General features: G+C 42.6%; 1 protein-coding gene across 3 annotated transcripts in view; it reads right to left on the reverse strand.

The window, feature by feature from the left end:
• Window positions 1–3,708: 3,708 nt before the first annotated feature.
• LOC126292020 (open rectifier potassium channel protein 1) overlaps window positions 3,709–21,571 on the reverse strand; it is a 530,665-nt gene continuing 512,802 nt past the window's right edge. For all 3 annotated transcript variants that reach the window (XM_049985814.1, XM_049985813.1, XM_049985815.1), the window contains exons 12-13: window positions 13,539–13,713; window positions 3,709–4,494 (exon numbers count right to left, since the gene is read on the reverse strand). In XM_049985814.1, the coding sequence (XP_049841771.1) occupies window positions 4,320–4,494; window positions 13,539–13,713 (350 nt within the window). In that variant the 3' untranslated portion in view covers window positions 3,709–4,319. The remainder of the gene's footprint in view (window positions 4,495–13,538; window positions 13,714–21,571) is intronic.

Below are 21,571 nucleotides of genomic sequence, written 5' to 3' on the forward strand. Positions count from 1 at the left end.
ACTGCACAAATAGCTCTGTCTAATTCACAAAAAGAGAAAACAAGATGGTTTAGTAAATTTCCGCCCAGTGTCTATACTCCCAGTTTTCTCTAAAATGGTTAAACGATTAGTATGTAATCAACTAGAAAAGTACAATAAAGAAGTTAATATTATTCTCAATAATCAATATGGGTTTAGGGAGGGATGAAACGCTTTACAAGCTGTAAATGAACTAATCTCCAAAGTAAGTAAATGCCTCGACAACTAACAAAGTGTATCTGGTATTTTTTGTGACCTCTTGAAGGCGTTTGACACAGTAAACCATAAGCACACAAAAGTACAAAGCCATATAGATATAAATTATACACATTCACTATATATTCATGTTTGTATATAGAATTATAGTTCGAATGGCGGTTTGTATTTTGTTCAGTACATCCATACTTCATATATGTGTGTAAAAAAAAAAAGGTTCAAAATTGCAGTGAGCACTATGGGACTGAGGTCATCAGTCCCCTAGAACTTAGAACTACTGAAACCTAACTAACCTAAGGAGAACACATACACCCATGCCCAAGGCAGGATTCGAACCTCCGATCATAGCAGTCACACGGTTCCAGACTGTAGCACCTAGAACCACTCGGCCACCCCTGCCAGCTAAGTGTGTGAAGTCTATGGTAATGATTCAATGAGTTATGAGAAGATTTAAAATATAATGTTGTATTTTTATTATAATAAGCAATGTATGTATTATGTATTTCCTGTAATATATAAGATACTGAAACAACTTAGGTTAAAGACTGATGAGTAATCAATGTTCTCAATCGAATGATTGTAGAAAAATATGTTATGTGACAATAACGTATCGTATCTTACTTTATCCGTGACCATGGAACAAGAGCAAGACTCAACTTACATTTACCAGGAAAAAATAAACATAAAACTCAAAACAGCATTTTCTGTCAAGGAATAAAGCTGTACAATAAATTACCAAAAGAGATTAAAGAGACTGAAAAAATACACTTATTTAAAAGGTAACTAAAAAGTACCTGTTACACAATACATTTTATACATTGAAGAATTGCTTAGATAAAACAGAATAGGGGTTTAGTAAAAAAAAGGTTATACAAATAAATAATAATAATAATAATGCTTATAAAGCATCCAACATTCCACATAACACATTCAAATTATGTGTTTTTGTCATTTTCTATAAAAATTTACCCCCAAGCTATGCATAACACAACACTAAAACCTATTCCTCTTAGTGAGCTGAACATCTCACTCATTACTGAGGGATACTGTGTGTGTGTGTGTGTGTGTGTGTGTGTGTGTGTGTGTGTGTGTGTGTGTGTGTGCAGTGCCTGATAATGAGATATGAATGAACAGTGTTGCATTACATTATTTAATAAGTTGTTTGTAAAAAAAACTATTGTATGCCAGGAGTAAATCTAATGATTGTCTCTAACTAGAAGTCTGCAAATGCATGTGTATACGAATTAGCTTGTTTTAAATTGGTCTATACTTGTAAATACTTTTTCATTTAATATATCCTTGTAAAAAGAGATCCACGCATGAGTAAAGCTACTGCTGCTTCTACTACTACATTCTTTATCTTAAAGAGTACATACAGAGGACACAGAAGTCATTTTTGTTTCCTTCTTGAAAAGGAACTGGACTTCCTTCTTGATGAGCTCTTCCAGAGAAAAAGTTATTTGTGGGTTTGACAACAAATTACAGAATAAGATGATGATAATCAATTGCACCAACCATATTTGTAACTAGTCCATCAGGAATAAATTTCAGGTTTGAGATCTTGACAAGATCATCATATACATATATTTCCAATATCTCAGTTACTATTTGGAAATAAAAGTACATGATGATCTTGTGATCTTGTCAACTGGGATAGCAGTTTCCAATTGAGGTCTGCATGTGTTGTGATCCTAATAAAAATATGTCAAAATACGCTGATGAGAAAGTGGCAGAGGCTCCAGGTGGAACAGACAGGCATCACCAGGACTCACTGCCTTGTGCTTCCCCGCCACCAGCCACATCATCTCTTACAGAGGCACATGAGTGGCACACCCATTGAGTCCTTGGCAGAGAAGACTGTGGTCAGTAGTTATAAAGAAATAGACTGCACATAAACTCTACATTTCACCTGAAGTTGATAGGGAACTCTGCAAAATGTTGCAAAAAATAAAATAAATAAATAAAAAATCGCTCAGAATTACAAATGCAAGAACCAAAAAACGTCCTGCAGAACAGTGTCATTTTGTAAGTAGGTTAGGGTACTCATACTTGCACATCTTATGAATTTGCAATTTGGGGTAACATAAAACCAATCACATTACAGATTGAGAGAATACGTATATATTTAAAAAACTCAAAAATTAAATTTTGGAAAGAAAATGGTGCAGCATAATAATGTTTCATGGAAAAATTTTATCACATCCCTAAAATTTGACACAAAAAATATTCCAAGATATCATCTTGTTTTATTTTAGAAAAATATTTGTTAACTTGACCACTGAAATTAACTCCTGCAAAACCTCAAATTTATGGGAATTACTTCTTTGCTAATGATTTATTTGCAAATAAAGTTCTTTATAGCTGTCTGTAACCACTCTGTTTCACTATTAAGTCAAATGCTTTGTTTTAAGCACGTGTACAAGATGAAAGAGTGTATGAAAGACATACATACATACATACATTTCAATAGTATTCATAATAGAAAATTATAGAAAATGAAAGTATGTTTTCCTAATAGAGAATTCTCTTTAATTTGGTTTTTTTTTTGTATTGGGACGTTGATAATACAGGAAACATGACAAAATTAACAGTTACTTTAATGACTGAAATGTTCATTATGAAAAATGTAATAATTTAATACTTTCATATCTTGTCAATATATACATTATGAACACAACATACAAGTGTCATTCATATTGATTGTAAGTACAATTGATGTACAAGACTGTTTCAAGTTAACAGAGGATTCATCTACAAATAGGAAGACAACTTCTGCGTAAAAATTTTAATGTTCAACATACTTGTCTCATTTACACACCTTCCACAAAGTTAAAAAATAGTTTCAATCTAATTTCACTTCTACATAAATTTTGCCATGAAGATTTTCTTCACAAGTCAGCAGTCATGTTATCTAATATCACAGATTCATAAATGTCAGTTGCAGATTTATGGAATGCTACAAAGAGATAAAAATGTCTTTTTAGAACAGTGCATCAAAAATGTATGTTACTACAGTGAATTCTTACATATGAATTGCAAGGTAGTAAATGGAAGTTTATCATCCCTAGCCTTTGAAAAAAATTTTTTTGAACAATTCTGAATGAAATAAAACAAGAAACACAAGACAAAAGAAACTTTTCATATTCTGCAGCTTATTCTTTTCAATTTAATTTCATCAGAATGTACAAGTGCTTGTGTGTTTGGTATTTTAATTCTAGCTAAAACCTGGCAGCTACACAATTTACTGCAGAAACAACTAACCTCAAAACGGAAGATAAATATCTTCAATATTATTGTGTATATTTTGTGCTAAAGGAATAAAATAATGTTTTCATTTCTTTGAAAAATGTTTACATTTGCTGATCTTCTGGTGTCTAATGCATCTAACTATTAATCTTCAAAAAATATATTTATACATATTTTTATATATTTTATGAGCTCTTTTGCATCAGGAGTATTGACTTGGTAAAAGAATAAAAAAATAAGTTATTTATTTGTCATAAGGCATAAAAATTTACCAATACAGGAATGTTACGAGAAACCTATAAATTAGTGTTTCTACCCAATATCTCAGTTTTATTTCTCTAATATACAGTGCAGGAGAAATCAAAAACTGTTGTCTTTCGCACTGTTAATACCTCCCCGGAGGTTTGATGACAGCTTTCTATGCTGGAAGACTTAAGATGGCAGTGTCTCAAAAATACTGATGTGAAATATCGTGTAATGGAATGATATTTTCATCTTCAGTAGTTGGCTTCATTTCCTGTTTGGTTTACTATTCCAGCAAATTGCTCGTTGGAGCTTCATCAGTCTTCGTTCATGTGGTCAAACAGCGAAGATTATTCTGATAAATGAAATGTACTGGAAATTCGTGTCCACTTCAGCAATGCTGAGAACTGAAGGCGTCTGTGCTCTGAAGGCAAATAAGTTGGAGCAGAGATTTGTGCGAATACTCCAGTTTGCGATGTCAACATTACCACATCTCGTTCTCACTGCCGAGTTAGATTGGCAGAAGTCAAAACTTAAGAGCCAGATGGCTTTTTGTCTGGTCGTGCACCACCAGGAGGGCTCCATCAGTCTTCTGGTCACTTCTCAGTGCGGACCGAGCTGAGACTGTCATGGCGCTGGTGTCGCAGCAGACCTGAAGACAGCAGGTCTGTGTCACTCATCTGTCGTTGCAGAACCTGGTGTCGCAGTGTGCGAACATTCGCCGGCAGCAGTGACGGCAGCTGGCCTTCTGGGACTGGACGCACTGAAAACCTGAGGCAAGTAAGGAACAATGAGTAACTGAGGAAGATGCACCACCTCATAAACAAAATACACGTCTAAGGACTACTTTCGTAAATAGAACACATTATGTGATTTTTAATGGAGCGAAATCTTTTGACCTAAGACTAATTTTGGGAATACCTCTAGAGAACGTGATAGTATGAAATTACAATGAAACGAAAACCCTTAGATGTTTATAGGCGTTGATATATGTGAACGGGGACAGATGAAAATGTGTGCCCCGACCGGGACTCGAACCTGGGATCTCCTCCTTACATGGCAGACGCTCTATCCACCTGAGCCACCAAGGACACAGATGATAATGCGACTGCAGGGACTTATCTCTGGCACGCATCCCGCGAAACCCACATTCTCAAAGTATTGTCCTGCACTACATTCGTAGTACCCCCGCCCATTATACTCATTACTCGCGGCGTGTTGCTAATTCCCGCAAGAGTTGGGGCACTGTTTGTGCATTCGCACAGAAGAAGAAGATGGTCAAGTGGCTGGTGAGCCTTGTTGTTGTTGTGGTCTTCAGTCCTGAGACTGGTTTGATGCAGCTCTCCATGCTACTCTATCCTGTGCAAGTTTCTTCATCTCCCAGTACCCACTGCAACCCACATCCTTCTGAATCTGCTTAGTGTAGTCATCTCATGATCTCCCTCTACGATTTGTTACCTCTACGCTGCCCTCCAATAATAAATTGATGATATCCCTGCTTAGCCATTTTGCACTTCCTGTCGATCTCATTTTTGAGACGTCTGTATTCCTTTTTGCCTGCTTCATTTACTGCATTTTTATATTTTCTCCTTTCATCAATTAAATTCAATATTTCTTCTGTTACCCAAGGATTTCTACTAGCCCTCGTCTTTTTACCTACTTGATCCTCTGCTGCCTTCACTACTTCATCCCTCAAAACTACCCATTCTTCTTCTACTGTATTTCTTTCCCCCATTCCCGTCAATTGCTCCCTTATGCTCTCCCTGAAACTCTGTACAACCTCTGGTTCTTTTAGTTTATCCATGTCCCATATCCTTAAATTCCCACCTTTTTGCAGTTTCTTCAGTTTTAATCTACAGATTGTGGTCAGAATCCACACCTGCCCCTGGAAATGTCTTACAATTTAAAACCTGGTTCCTAAATCTCTGTCTTACCATTATATAATCTATCTGATACCTTTTAGTGTCTCCAGGCTTCTTCCATGTATACAGCCTTCTTTTATGATTCTTAAACCAAGTGTTACCTATGATTAAGTTGTGCTCTGTGCAAAATTCTTCTTTCATTTCTTTGCCCCAGTCCATATTCACCTACTACGTTTTCTTCTCTCCCTTTTCCTACTACTGAATTCCAGTCACCCATGACTATTAAATTTTCATCTCCCTTCACTATCTGAATAATTTCTTTCATTTGATCATACATTTCTTCAATTTCTTCGTCATCTGCAGAGCTAGTTGGCACATAAACTTGTACTACTGTAGTAGGTGTGGGCTTCGTATCTATCTTGGCCACAATAATGCGTTCACTATGCTGTTTGTAGTAGCTTACCCGCATTCCTATTTTCCTATTCATTATTAAACCTACTCCTGCATTACCCCTATTTGATTTTGTGTTTATAATCCTGTAGTCACCTGACCAGAAGTCTTGTTCTTCCTGCCACCCAACTTCACTAATTCCCACTATATCTAACTTTAACCTATCCATTTCCCTTCTTAAATTTTCTAACCTACCTGCCCGAATAAGGGATCTGACATTCCACGCCCCAATCCGTAGAACGCCAGTTTTCTTTTTCCTGATAACGACATCCTCTTGAGTAGTCCCCGCCCGGAGATCGGAATGGGGGACTATTTTACCTCTGGAATATTTTACCCAAGAGGACGCCATCATCATTTAATCATACAGTAAAGCTGCATGCCCTCGGGAAATATTACGGCCGTAGTTTCCCCTTGCTTTCAGCCGTTCCCAGTACCAGCACAGTAAGGCTGTTTTGGTTAGTGTTACAAGGCCAGATCAGTCAGTCATCCAGATTGTTGCCCCTGCAACTACTGAAAAGGCTGCTGCCCCTCTTCACGAACCACACGTGTGTCTGGCCTCTCAACAGATACCCCTCCATTGTGGTTGCACCTACGGTACGGCTATCTGTATCGCTGAGGCACGCAAGCCTCCCCACCAACGGCAAGGTCCATGGTTCATGGGGGAAGGCGGTGAGCCTTAACTATATATGTTCATTCGGACATGTCCGAAAGAACAGATACCATGTTAGTATATACAGTATATAGTTAAGGCTCACCGGCCACTTGACCATCATATTCTTCTTCTTCTTCTTCTTCTTCTTCTTCTGTGCATATGCACAAACAGTGCCCGAACTCTTACGGTAATCGTAAACGCGCCGCGTATGTTGAGTATAATGGGCGCGGGGGTTTCGTGGGATGCATGCCAGAGATAAGTCCCTGCAGTCGCACTATTCTCTGTGTCCTCGGTGGCTCAGATGGATAGAGCGTTTGCCATATAAGCAGGAAATCCCGAGTTCGAGTCCCAGTCGGGGCACGCGTTTTCATCTGTCCCCGTTGACGTATGTCAACGCCTGCAAGCAGCTTTTCATTGTAATTTCATTCTAACGAGCTGCTTGGTCACCGATGGTATCTGTTCTTTTGTACATGTCTGAAAGAACAGATACCATCTTAGAATGTAGAACGTTTTAGTACCATTTCTGTGCACAATGTCCACTACCAGATCAAGAGTATGTAGACACTTCTAAGAGTATGTTAAGTGGAATTGACGACTAGATGTAACAAGATGAGGACCCAACAGTATGAAAGTAGGCAAGGGGTATGGTGTCGTCAGTAGAGAAGCAATAACAGTAGAATGGGTCTGTCAGGAGAGGTCATTGACTTCAAACAGAGACTAGATGTTGGATGTCACCCGTGCAACAAATACATCGGGGACATTTCAATACTTCTAATGCTGCTCAAGTTGACTATTGGTGATGTAATAGTGAAGTGGTAACATGAAGGAGTAACCACAGCTAAACCGAAGTCACCAAGATCCCAGATACTCATGACCAGCGACTGTCAAGCATTGCAGAGGGTGGTTGTAAAAAAATTGAAAGAAATCGGTGGGATTTGGCACTCGTAAGTTCCAAAGTGCTACCAGAAGTCTAGTTAGCAGAACGATTTTGTGTAGGGAGAAACAAAGGAGGAGGTAGAATAGTCAATCAGCCTCTCATAAGCCACGTTTCCATAGTCGTGGCTAAATGATGCTCGAGGTGCTGTAAAGAGAAATGCCACTGGACACTCATCAGAGGACTGAAAACAAGCCATTTGGAGTAATGAATCATGCTATATCCTGTGGTAATCTGAGGGCAGGTTTTGGATTTGGCAGATGCCTGGAGAATGTTACCAGTATCGCATGCAGTCCTAGCAGTGAAGTACAGAGGAGCTGGCGTCATAGGATGGGGATGTGTCCTGTGGTCAGGGTGTCTGGTTTTGGATCTTTAGGAAGAATTGGTTGCCGTTCCACTACAGATATACAGGTACCTTCGAGAATGTGTCGACAGCAGAGTTCAAGCCATCATAAAGGCGAAGTGTGGACACACCCCATATTAATTTCCACTAGTAGGCATTGAATACTTTTGATCAGGTGTGTATATATATATATATATATATATATATATATATATATATATATATATATATATATATTAGGTTGGTGCATAACTCAGGAGTGTTTTTGTTTTGCATGTTGGTATTCCGGTTGCTATGGGTGTATTTATCGTTGTCATTTTTCCATTTGTACACTACTGGCCGTTAAAGTTGCTACACTAAGAAGAAATGTAGATAATAAATGGGTATTCATTGGACAAATATATTATACTGGAACTCACATGTGACTACATTTTCACATCCTGAGAAATCAGTACCCAGAATAACCACCTCTGGTCATAATAACAGCTTCCACACGCCTGGGCATTGAGCCAAACAGAGCTTAGATGGCGTGTACAGGTACAGCTGGCCATGTAGCTTCAACGCAGTACCACAGTTCATCAAGAGTAGTGACTAGCGTATTGTGACGAGCCAGTTGCTTGGCCACCATCTGGAGAATGTGCTGGCCAGGGCAGCAGTCGAATATTTTCTGTATCCAGAAAGGCACGTACAGGACCTGCAACATGTGGTCGTGCATTATCCTGCTGAAATGTAAGGTTTCGCAGGGATCGAATGAAGGGTAGAGCCACGGGTCGTAACACATCTGAAAGGTAACGTCCACTGTTCAAAGTGTTGTCAATGCGAACAAGAAGTGACCGAGACGTGTAACCAATGGCATCCCATACCATCACGCCGGGTGGTACGCCAGTATGACGATGACGAATACACGCTTCCAATGAGCGTTCACCACGATGTTACCAAACACGGATGCGACTATGACGCTGTAAACAGAACCTGGATTCATCCCAAAAAGTGACATTTTGCTATTTGTGTACCCAGGTTCGTCGTTGAGTACCCCATCGCAGGCGCTCCTGTCTGTGATGCAGCGTCAAGGGTAACCGCAGCCATGGTCTCCGAGCTCATAGTCCATGCTGCTGCAAACGTCGTCGAAGTGTTCGTGCAGATGGTTGCTTTCTTGCAAACGTCCCCATCTGTTGGCTCAGGGATCGAGACATGGATGCACGATCCGTTACAGCCGTGTGGATGTCATCTCGAGTGCTAGTGATACGAGGCCGTTAGGATCCAGCACGGCGTTCGGTATTACCCCCCTGAGCCCACCGATTCCATATTCTGCTAACAGAAATTGAATCTCGATAAACGCGAGCAGCAATGGCGCGATACGATAAACCGCAATCGCGATAGGCTACAATCCGACCTTTATCAAACTCGGAAACGTGATGGTACGCATTTCTCCTCCTCACACGAGGCATCACAACAACGTTTCACCAGGCGACGCCGGAAACTGCTGTTTGTGTATGAGAAATGTTTGGAAACTTTCCTCACGTCATCACGTTGTAGGTGTCGCCACATGTGATGCGATTACGAGGAGAACAATGGCCGAAGAAAGTATTTTGTTGTCAAGCTCTATACAAAAGAAAACTGGAAGACCCTGAGCAGAACTGGACACAAATCGAGCAGAGAGGGGATACGTAACGAAGAAAATTGAAAGAAAATGTATGCAAGGGTCGAGAGGCTTAGATACGAGGCGATGAGAAACAGCCTGAGGAGGTGTAAACAACTCGCAAAATAATAATAATATAATAAAATTAATAACGATAATGATGATAATAACAATAATAATACATACGAGGGCGGTTTGATAAATGTGCAAAAAGAAAGAAAAATGTTTGTTTTGTAAACAACTGACATTTCTTCTTGACAGAGGCTCCTTTGTGAGGTGTACACTTGATACGGCAACCCCCAAGCTTTTTCATCCCACTGGAAAAGTATGTTCGTTAGACTCTGGAAAATAATCGTTGACGGTAACTATCACTTCCTCATTTGGTGACCATTTCTTCCCAGCAAAACAAAATTTCAATTTATGAAACAGGAAGTAGTCACTTCGGGGCTAAATCTGGTGAATAAGTGGATGACGAACCAATTCAAAGCTCCATTTATGCACTTTCACCATTGTTATTGTGGTATCGATAGAAACGATGCCATGGCGTATTAAAGTTATTAGTTTGGCACTACGGCAGACCGACGACAGCGCCCGCTAGTCGGTGCTGTGCAGACCTATGAGCTCCGCTCCATATTCTGCCCATTTCATCGAGAGCGGCCGGCCTGGAACCTCGCTTAAACTACAGTGTGTGTTGACTTGCTACTGAGACCTTGTACTACTCACGACGGGATACACGCAATCTTATGTAACCATTTATGAACCTGTTTTTGCCTATAGTAAACATCAAATATTTTAATCGCAGTACAGAAGTACTTGTCCCGTCCTGCTCCTACTCACTTTCTTCATTCGTCCTAACCTTCAGTTTGCAGGAGCAGATCCACGCACCGCCTTCCAGGCGGGATACAAAAGTTATCGCTGATATGTGGGATGGTGCATTATCCTGGTGAAAGAGCACTTTTTTACCTGCCAATCTTGGTCCTTTGTAACCGATGCAAGTTTCAAACGATCCAGCATTGAAGCACAATAGAGTCCAATTATGGTTTTGCCTTTTTCCAAGTAACCTATGAGGATTACTCATTTGGAACACCCCAAAAAGAAAAAAAAAGTGGCCAGCACTTTACCATCTGACAAAATGGTCTTTGCCTTATTTGGTGCACTTTCACCAGCCTTTCTCTATGTTTTGAATGCATTTTTGACTCTAGTGTGTAATTATGGCTCCAGGTTTCATCAACAGGCACAAATTGCTGCAAAACTTCTTGCCGATAGCAATCAAACGACGCCAGACATCGTGTTGGAACGTTGTGCCAGATGCACTTTAGGTAGACTGTAAGTAGTCGTAATATCCACTTCACACACATCGTCTTCATACCCAGTTCTCCTTGCAGGATATTATGTAACCGACAAGTTGAGATTAAAACTGTGTGCCGGGCTGAGACTCGAACTCGGGACCTTTGTCTTTCGCAGGCCAGTGCTCTACCAACTACCCAAGACGACTCACGCCCCGTCCTCACAGTTTTACTTCTGCCAGTACCTCGTCTCCTACTTTCCAAGCTTCACAGAAGCTCTCCTGCGAACCAGGCGAAGGTCCCGAGTTCGAGCCTCGGCCCGGTACACAGTTTTAATCTGCCAAGAAGTTTCATATCAGCGCACACTCCGCTGCAGTCTGAAAATCTCATTCTGGAAGTTGAGATGTCTACAGGTCCAGCAATCTCACGAATTTTCATTCGGCGGTCTTGCATTATCATATCACGGAATTTGTCAATGGTTTCCTTTGCAGTGACCTCAATTCGAACACGCTTCACCTTCGATGCTTGTCCAACCACGTTTAAATTCATTAATCCGAAAGTAAATGGTCTTCAATGATGGCGCAGAGTCTGCATAAAATTTATTAAATTCTGTTTTGATTTATGCGGCAGTCCAGCCCTTCAAATGAAAATGTTTAATAAGAGCACAAAATTCGGTTTCCTCCATTCTCAGTCACAGTCGACCCACTAATCAGTTCAGACAGCTGTCAACAATGAACTCTATGCTGTACATTATTGAAATTCTTTATACGATTCTTAGAATAATAAAGTTTGACAACCATGAAGGTGCAACAGAAATGTTCTGCTCTTTCATGGAAATTTACCACACTTATCAAACCATCTTCGTATGTCCATCTGTCCAGCCATTCATACATATACACTACTGGTCATTAAAACTGATACGACACGAAAATGACGTGCAACAGACGCGAAATTTAACCGTCAGGAAGAAGATGCTGTGATATGCAAATAATTAGCTTTTTAGAGCATTCACACAAGGTTGGCGCCGGTGGCGACACCTACAATGTGCTGACGCGAGGAAAGTTTCCAACCGGTTTCTCATACACAAACAGCAGTAGAGCAGTAGACCGGCGTTGCTTGGTGAAACGTTGTTGCCTCGTGTAAGAAGGAGAAATGCGTACCGACCTTTGATAAAGGTCGGATTGTAGCCTATTGTGACTGCTTTTTATCGTATCGCAACACTGCTGCTCGCTTGGTCCAGATCCAATGACTGTTAGCAGAATATGGAATCGGTGGGTTCAGGAGGGTAATACGGAACGCCGTGCTGGATCCTAACGGCCTCGTATCACTAGCACTCGAGATGACATCCTCACGGCTGTAACGGATCGTGCATCCATTTCTCGATCCCTGAGTCAACAGATGGGGACGTTTGCAAGAAAGCAACCATCTGCACGAATACTTCGACGACGTTTGCAGCAGCATGGACTATCAGCTCGGAGACCATGGCTGCGGTTACCCTTGACGCTGCATCACAGACAGGAGCGCCTGCGATGGTGTACTCAACGACGAACCTGGGTGCACGAGTGGCAAAACGTCATTTTTCGGATGAATCCAGGTTCTGTTTACAGCATCACGATGGTCGCATCCATGTTTGGTGACATCGCGGTGATCGCCATCGCCATACTGGTGTATCACCCGGCGTGATGATAAGGGGTGCTATTGGTTACACATCACGGTACGCTCTTGTTCACATTGACGGCACTCTGAACAGTGGACGTTACATTTCAGATGTGTTACGACCTGTCACTCTACCCTTCATTCGATCCCTGCAAAACTCTACACTTCGGCAGGATACTGCGCAACCGCATTTTGCAAGTCCAGTACGGGCCTTTCTGGATACAGAAAATTTTCGACTGCCATTACATTCTCCAGATCTCTCACCAATTGAAAACGGCTGATTAATGGTGGCTGAGCAACTGGCTTGTCACAATACGTCAGTCACTACTCTTGGTAAACTGTGGTATGGTGTTGAAGCTGCATGGGCAGCTGTACCTGTACACGCCATCCAAGCTCTGTTTGACTCAATGCCCAGGCATATCAAGGCCCTCATTACGGCCAGAGGTGGTCGTACTGATTTCTCAGGATGTATGCACCCAAATTGGGTGAAAATGTAATCACATATGAGTTCTAGTACAATATATTTGTCCAATGAATATCCGTTTATCATCTGAATTTCTTCTTGGTGTAGCAATTTGAATGGCCAGTAGTGTATACTGTCAATGTTAGTGCTTCAATAAGTTACATAAAAATGGCAATTTTAGAATTTGCATGAATTTATGCGGACGTCCATCGTCACCTCTGTGTTAACACACTTCAAAATACGCGCATGTTAGGGTCAGTAAGGTTCCAGTATGCCTTGTTGGACTACCAGCTTACAAGAAATATTCAATCTTATTAAAATACTCCAGGCTATTACTTCAAGCTGCAGTTCACTGGTATTGCCAACAATCAGTTCTAGAAATTCGTGAGAATTCTGCCTCCATCCTCTTGTGGAATCTATGGCGGTGAGCTAGAGGTCTAGTGACACAGAGGAACGTACAGTGGTTGCGATATTTCCGCAGATGTGGGGGACAGAGGTGAGTAGTGGAGCAACAATGGTCGTGGATTCACCTGCGTCGGTCTTGTGTGGGCGTGGGCCGTCCTGCAGTCCGCATCCCACCACCTGTTGGCGGCGCCGGAGGTCCCGGCGAGGGAGCCGGGGGTGGCCGCAGCGACGAGCGGCGCTGCGCCAGCTGGGCGACAGGGGGCGTGGCCGGCCGCAGGGAGCCCCGCCTACCTCCCGCACCTGCCAAAAGACACAGTGGACCTAGAGATGTTGTGTCAATATGTGTAAGAAAATGCATGTACACTGCCAGAAGAAATAATACAAATTTTTAGAAGCTTCCATTCTCTCAAGATTTATTGTAGGAAAAGTGCATACGGGGTACATGAAATGACTACATTGACAGATCAACATCACAGGCAGTTCCTAGGCACCAGATATCGAACCATGATGAAACACCCATATTGTGTGTGTGTATTGTATTGTACATTAACCCGGGACCTAGAAATGACACAGAGGCTCCGTCCCCACTGCACCCGCAGTGGTCCACAACCCCACGACGACTGCTGCAGTCCACTTCGCCCCTCCGCCACCCCACATCGACCCCAGGGTTATTATGTGGTTTGGCCCCTGGTGGACCGCCCAGGGAATGACCCACACCAGACGAGTGTAACCCCTATGTTTGCGTGGTAAAGTAATGGAGGTGTAAGCACAAATGGACAACTTGTTTGCACAGCAATTGCCGACATAGTGTAACTGAGGTGGAATAAGGGTAACCAGCCCACATTCGCCGAGGCAGATGGAAAACTGGCTAAAAACCATACACTGACTGGCCGGTTCACCAGTCCTCGACACAAATCCGCTAGGCGGATTCGTGCCAGGGACCAGGTGCGAATTCCCCCTAGGAAAGCCATGCATTAGAATGCACAGCCAACCGGGTGATTAACACCCATAATAGTACGTGTTGTAGACTCCACAGATGGCAATGCAAACACTGACTCTGGCATCTTGTCGTTTGAACAGATAGTAAATACTGTCCTGGGATACTTTATTCCACACCTGCTGGGTCTGTTCAGATTGTTCTGTAACCGTTGTTGATTGACAAGTCACACGAGTCGTTCGTCATCCTGTCGTATCCCATATGTGCTCATCTGGAGACAAACCTGGAGACTGTGCTGACCAGGAAAGTTGTTGCATATCTTGCAAGGCATATCGAGTTTCACAAGCAGTGTGTGTCCAACATAATCCGGTTTCTACAACACATCGCCTCCCAGTTTAACAACATTCTGCACATATCGAGAGCTGGTTAGTGTCACCTCCAGAACCAGCAAAGGTGAACGAGGCTTGTGGGGCCAGTGTCTCGAGTGAATGCACACTTGGGGTGACTTGAATATACGCCGAATCTTCTTTTATTACTGAAGATCGTGGCTCACCATTTTGTCTTCCAAGTGATCCTCTGACGGCACCAGTGTATTTCGATGGTGTGGCATGAGTGGAGGACGGCTGGAGATGTGCGTGCCTGTATTCTCACTGTTAATAACTGTTTTTCAACTGCTGTGGTATCTGTACCATCTGTCACTGCTGCCCTTAACAATACGATCATTTTAGCGGGCGTTGTACCGCATGGACGTCAAGAACTTTGCCTACGGGTGTGAGAATGTTCATGTGGCACCTGATATAAGCATAGTTGCACATCTAACACAGCACCTCCACCTTGTATGGCAATTCTGCCAAAGGACCATCCTGCCAATCGGAAGGTCACAGTCAGACGCCTTTCAGACTCACTCAGTTGGCAGTAGGAAGGACGAGTGCATTTCCTTGGCACGGTTGTCTGTCTGCTTCACACATTTGCTCCAAACTCAGCCTTCTGGTTCCGAGCATTGCCTATTAAAGGGTAGATACAGATGGCGCTCTGGCAGCTAAGCCACTACGCTATCTCTTGGCGGACGACATTCAAACCATTATCAATACATCTACAATTCTCGAGGTAGCATATGCCATCATCAGATCGAAGTCTACATCGCCTTTCCAGTTTTTTTCTGGCACTGTATGTGCAATAAAATGCGTGTGTTGCTGAGTGTTACATTAATTTCCTCACTCATTTCACCGGAAAATGCTACTTTACCATTAAGATCCTTTTTCTGGCAATGCTTCTCTGAACATAGAAATGAAAGATAGTTTAAAGAAATCAGTACACTCTTTAATCTTTTCTTAGCCAACGAGTGAGTAAAATAAGAAAGCTACAACTAGCATTTGGACCAAGTCAGTTGGTGTCCCTCAATCGCTATTGTGGAGAGACCATATTGGATTTCGTCGTATTTTGCTGTTTCTGTGTTATTCCTTGCGTGTTACGATAATATGCCGTTTTGAGGTAGTGGGCTACTGAAGATTTATCACAGACACATCACTCTTGGTATGCCACACAATCAGTGCACTGTGGTCAAAATGTCAGTGACATCAGCGGTAAATGATTTTAGGATATTCTAGGATGAACACATTAATAATGCTTCGAGATGTACGTGTGGACGTGGTCTTGTGGCTTGAGATGTGCTGTTGTGGAGCTGAAGGAAATAGGTTCGTTTTCTGCTACATGCTGATATCTTCATCTTCGCATTTGTGACAAATTATGGATCTATCTGCTCCTGTAACAGGCGTATGTTCTGGAATATTCGATGTTATTTACATAACACAAGAGCGCACTCACTCAGAAATGATTTTCTTCTATTTTGTGGCTCCAGTCTCATTAAAAAACGGAAGATGAAATTTCTGTGGGTGAAACGATCAGTAATAACGTTTGTGCAAGGGTGAGTCAAATGAAAACCATAAATATTTTTTAAATTATTATTTATTGTGCAGAAGTGCTACAAAACTGTATCAGTTTACAACATAGTCTCCCCCATGCTCAATGCAAGTTCTCCAGCGCTTACAAAGTGCGTAAATTCCTTTAGAAAAAAATTCTTTTGGTAGTCTGCGGAACCACTCATGCACCGTGTGGCGTAGCTCTTCATCAGAACGGAACTTCTTTCCTCCCATAGCGTCTTTGTGGTCCAAACATATGGAAATCACTTGGGGGCTAGGTCTGGTGAGTATGGTGAATGAGGAAGACACTCAAAACGCAGGTCTGTGATTGTTGCAACTTTTGTACAAGCAGTGTGGGGCATTGCATTGTCATGTTGAAAAAGGATACCTGCTGACAGCAATCGACGTCGCTTTGATTGCAGGTTGCAGATGATTTGTGTATGATGCACTGGCGACAATGGTCCCTCTAGGCATGTAATGCTCCAAAATGATGCCTTCTTCGCGTCAAAAGAGTGTCAGCATAACCTTCCCTGCTGATGATTCTGTTCGAAACTTCTTTGGTTTTGGTGGTGAGAAATGGCGCCATTCCTTGCTCGCTCTCTTCGTTTCTGGTTGGTGAAAGTGAACCCCAGTTTCGTCCGCAGTAACAATTCTTGCAAGGACGCCATCACCTTCTCGTTCAAAGCGCCGAAAAAGTTCTTTACAAGCATCAACACGTCGTTCTCTCATTTCAGGAGTCAGCTGCCGTGGCACCCATCTTGCAGACACTGTGAAACTGGAGCACATCATGCACAATGTAGTGTGCTGACCCATGACTAACCTGTAAAGATGCTGCAATGTCATTCAGTATCATTCGGCGGTTTTCCTTCATTATGGCTTCAACTGCCGCAATATTCTGTGGAGTCACAACTCGTTGTGCCTGACCTGGACGAGGAGCATCTTCCACTGAAGTCACACACTTCGCGAACTTCCTACTCCATTCGTAGACTTGCTGCTGTGACAAACATGCATCACCGTACTGAACCTTCATTCGTCGATGAATTTCAATAGGTTTCACACCTTCACTACGCAAAAACCGAATAACAGAACGCTGTTCTTCCCTGGTGCAAGTCGCAAGTGGGGTGGCCGTCTTTATACTGATACTGCGACGGAATGTATGCATCTGCACTATGCTGCCACCTACAGGCCATTCTGCACGCTGTTTGTAGCACGCTTACCAACTTACAAGATAACGGCGCGAATTTTCTATTTTTTATTACAGATTTTAGGTTTTCATTTGCTCACCCTCATATTATCGCTGTAACAAGTATTTGGACTTTTTTTTCAGAACACAGAACAATCTCATTTACCTGAACTAGAAGGAGGGAAGCCATTTAGGATGACAATTTTTTCAGAAGACCCATGAACATCTAACTTGTACTACAGTATTTTGTTTTGTAACTACACTAAATATTTTTGAAAGTTACTGGAATTCAAAAATCCTTTTGCAGGCTACAGTTCCGCTCTTTAATAAAGTTAAAATGATTTTTTAGGTTTACAGTACAATAATATATATTGAGGTGAGAAAAATCATGGGATACCTCCTAATACCGTGACGGACCTCTTTTTGCTCTGTGTAGAACAGTAACTCGACGTGTCATGGGCTCAATAAAACGTTGGAAATGTCTTGCAGAAATATCAAACCAGGCTGCATCTGAAGCCATCTGTAATTGTAAACTGTTACCAGTGCAGGAATTTGGTGGCGAACTGAACTCTCGATTACGTCCCATAAATGTTCAATGGTATTCATGTATGTACGTATGTAGATGGCGGTAGTCTCGTGTACACAAAGCAGTCCAATGGTGGAGCTGTCTTTTGTGTTCAGATGATGCATATGAAACCTTTGTCCAATGTCATTGTGGTCAAATCATTTGCTCGAATTGTACAGAATGTTCTACAAACCAGTTGCGAACAATTGTGGTCCAGTTACACGGCGTATTGTCATCAATAAAAATTCCATCGATGTTTGTGGATATAAAGTCCTTGAAGGGTTGCAAAAGGTCTACAAGTAACCGAACGTAACCATTTCCAGTCAGTGATGGGTGCAGTCGGATCAGAGGCTCCAGCCCATTCCATGTAAACACGTCCCACACCAATATCTACATCTACATACATACTCCACAATCCACCATACGGTGCGTGGCGGAGGGTACCTCGTACCACAACTAGCATCTTCTCTCCCTGTTCCACTCCCAAACAAAACGAGGGAAAAGTGACTGCCTATATGCCGCTGTACGAACCCTAATCTCTCTAATCTTATCTTTGTGGTCTTTCCGCGAAATGTAAGTTGGCGGCAGTAAAATTGTACTGCAGTCAGCCTCAAATGCTGGTTCTCTAAATTCCCTCAGTAGCGATTCACGAAAAGAACGCCTCCTTTCCTCTAGAGACTCCCACCCGAGTTCCTGAAGCATTTCCGTAACACTCGCATGATGATCAAACCTACCAGTAACAAATCTAGCAGCCCGCCTATGAATTGCTTCTATGTCCTCCCTCAATCCGACCTGATAGGGATCCCAAACGCTCAAACAGTACTCAAGAATAGGTCGTTTAAGTGTTTTATAAGCGGTCTTCTTTAGAGATGAACCACATCTTCCCAAAATTCTACCAATGAACCGAAGACGACTATCCGCCTTCCCCACAACTGCCATTACATGCTTGTCCCACTTCATATCGCTCTGCAATGTTACGCCCAAATATTTAATCGACATGACTGTGTCATGAGCTACACTACTAATGGAGTATTCAAACATTACGGGATTGTTTTTCCTGTTCATCTACATTAATTTACATTTATCTTTATTTAGAGTTAGCTGCCATTCTTTACAGAAATCACAAATCCTGTCCAAGTCATGTTGTATCCTCCTACAGTCACTCAACGACGACACCTTCTCGTAACACTGGTCTCGCATTCAGAAGGACGACGGTTCAATCCCGTTTCCAGCCATCCTGATTTAGGTTTTCCGTGATTTCCCTAAATCGTTTCAGGCAAATGCCGGGATGGTTCCTTTGAAAGGGCACGGCCGTTTTCCTCCCCAATCCTTCCTTAACCCGAGCTTGCGCTCCGTCTCTAATGGCCTCATTGTCGATGGGACCTTAAACACTAACCACCACCACCACCACCACCACCACCTTCTCGTACACCACAGGATCATCAGCAAACAGCCGCACATTGCTATCCACCCTATCCAAAAGATCATTTATGTAGATAGAAAACAACATCGGACCTACCACACTTCCCTGGGGCACTCCAGATGATACCCTCGCCTGCGATTAACACTCACCATCGAGGACAACGTACTGGGTCTATGCGATTATTGCACGCAGTGTTACTTGCTGTTAGCACTGACAAACGCCGCTAGTCTCCGTTGTAAAAAGAAGATCACTGCGTTGTCTGTAGTGAGGGGTAATGCCTAAAAAATTTTCCATTCACAGCACAGACATGACATGACACTGTGGATCCTGGAATACTGAATTCCGTAATGATTTCGGAAATGGAATGTCCAGTGCGTCTAGCTCCAACTATCACTCGTTGTCGAAAGTCAGTTGATCCCATCGTGTGGACATAATGATACTGGAAAACTTTTGATATGAATCACCTGAACACAAGTGACAACTCCACCAATGGACTGCCTTACGTACACAGTACGTACATATCTGTCGGTATCCCATGACTTTCGTCACTTAAGCGTATAGGGTGTTTCCGTAAGAGAGCGCAAAAACAGGACATAGAGAATGCTGAACTGAACAATTTGGCGCAACGAAGCTGCGGCCGAAGAAGCCAGCTTATGGAGATAAGGAAGTAAATTTGTCTACGGGTTTACCTAGCACTTGTGTTTTCCAGACTATTTACAAGTAACATATGGACAAGTTTTCACATACTGTGCTGTTTATTTATATGCGCATTCTCTTATTTTCTGCAAGGAAACAAGGACGACGAGCTTGATCACTAGGGAGTCATGATGCAGGTTTTCTTTACTTGTCCGTAAATTGGCTTCGTTGTATCGTATTTACATTGTCTAAAGACACAACGTGCTATGAATCAGCGACAGACCCATTCGTTAATCAGTGCTATTCAGAGACGTACAGTACAATACGATGGAGCAATACCGGTACAGTTTCGCAGAATTCACTGACGTGCACCTTGTGTATGGGGAAGTCGTTGCAATACTCTCTCGGCCGAAAGGTTGTACAGGGAACGATTTCCTAAAAGGCGTCATCCGTTAAGGCGAGTGTTCATTTCTCTCGATCGACGAATGAGGGAGATTGGCAGAAACAAGGTACCTGGCAATATGAAGACCACTAGCGAAGTCGATTGAGAAGAGGAAGTGCTGGAACATGTGGCAGCGGGCCCCACTACAAGTACTGCATAGTATTGCACGTGAAATGGGCGTTACACATACTAGTTTGCATTCCACGAAGGACAATTACAGCCATATCACCCACAACGAGTCCACTCAATGCTTGTGACTGACTTTCAGCCAAAGGCCGCACTGTGTCAGTGGTTGCTCCAACAATGGATTCATCGACCAGATATCCTCCAGATCGTGCTGTTTACTGACGTGGCCTCATTTGATCGTGATGGTATTTCGAAAAGCAGGAATAGAAATGTAGGTATAGGAAAACCCTCATGCTGTAGGAGTCACACCATGTGATCAAACATACGTTTTTCATATTAGGTGCATTGTGCTGCCACCTACTGCCCGGTGCTCCATATCAGCGACCTCAGTTGTCATTAGACACCGTGAGAGAGCAGAATGGGGTGCTCCGCAGAAATCGCGGACTTCGAACGTGGTCAGGTGATTGGACGTCACTTGTGTCATACGTCTGTGCGCCAGATTTCCACACTCCTAAACATCCCTAGGTCCACTGTTCCCGATGTTTAATAGTGAAGTGACGAATCACAGTACACAATGTGGCAATCCTATGGCAGATTGTGGGTGTGGTGAATGCCCGGAGAACGTCATCTGCCAGCGTGTGTAGTGCTAACAATAAAATTCTGAGGCGAGGCGGAGGTATTATTGGTGTGGTCGCGTTTTTCATGGAGGGGGCTTGCACCCCTTGTTGTTTTGCGTGGCACTATCACAGCACAGGCCTACAATGATGTTTTAAGCAGCTCCTTTCTTCCCACTGTTGAAGACCAATTTGGGGATTGCTATTGCATCTTTGATCACGATCGAGCACCTGTTCATAATGCACAGCCTGTGGCGTATTGGTTAGACGACAGTAACATCCCTGTAATGGACTGGCCTGCACAGAGTCCTGA

Source organism: Schistocerca gregaria, chromosome 9 (assembly GCF_023897955.1).
Source record: "Schistocerca gregaria isolate iqSchGreg1 chromosome 9, iqSchGreg1.2, whole genome shotgun sequence".
Classification (NCBI taxonomy): domain Eukaryota; kingdom Metazoa; phylum Arthropoda; class Insecta; order Orthoptera; family Acrididae; genus Schistocerca; species Schistocerca gregaria.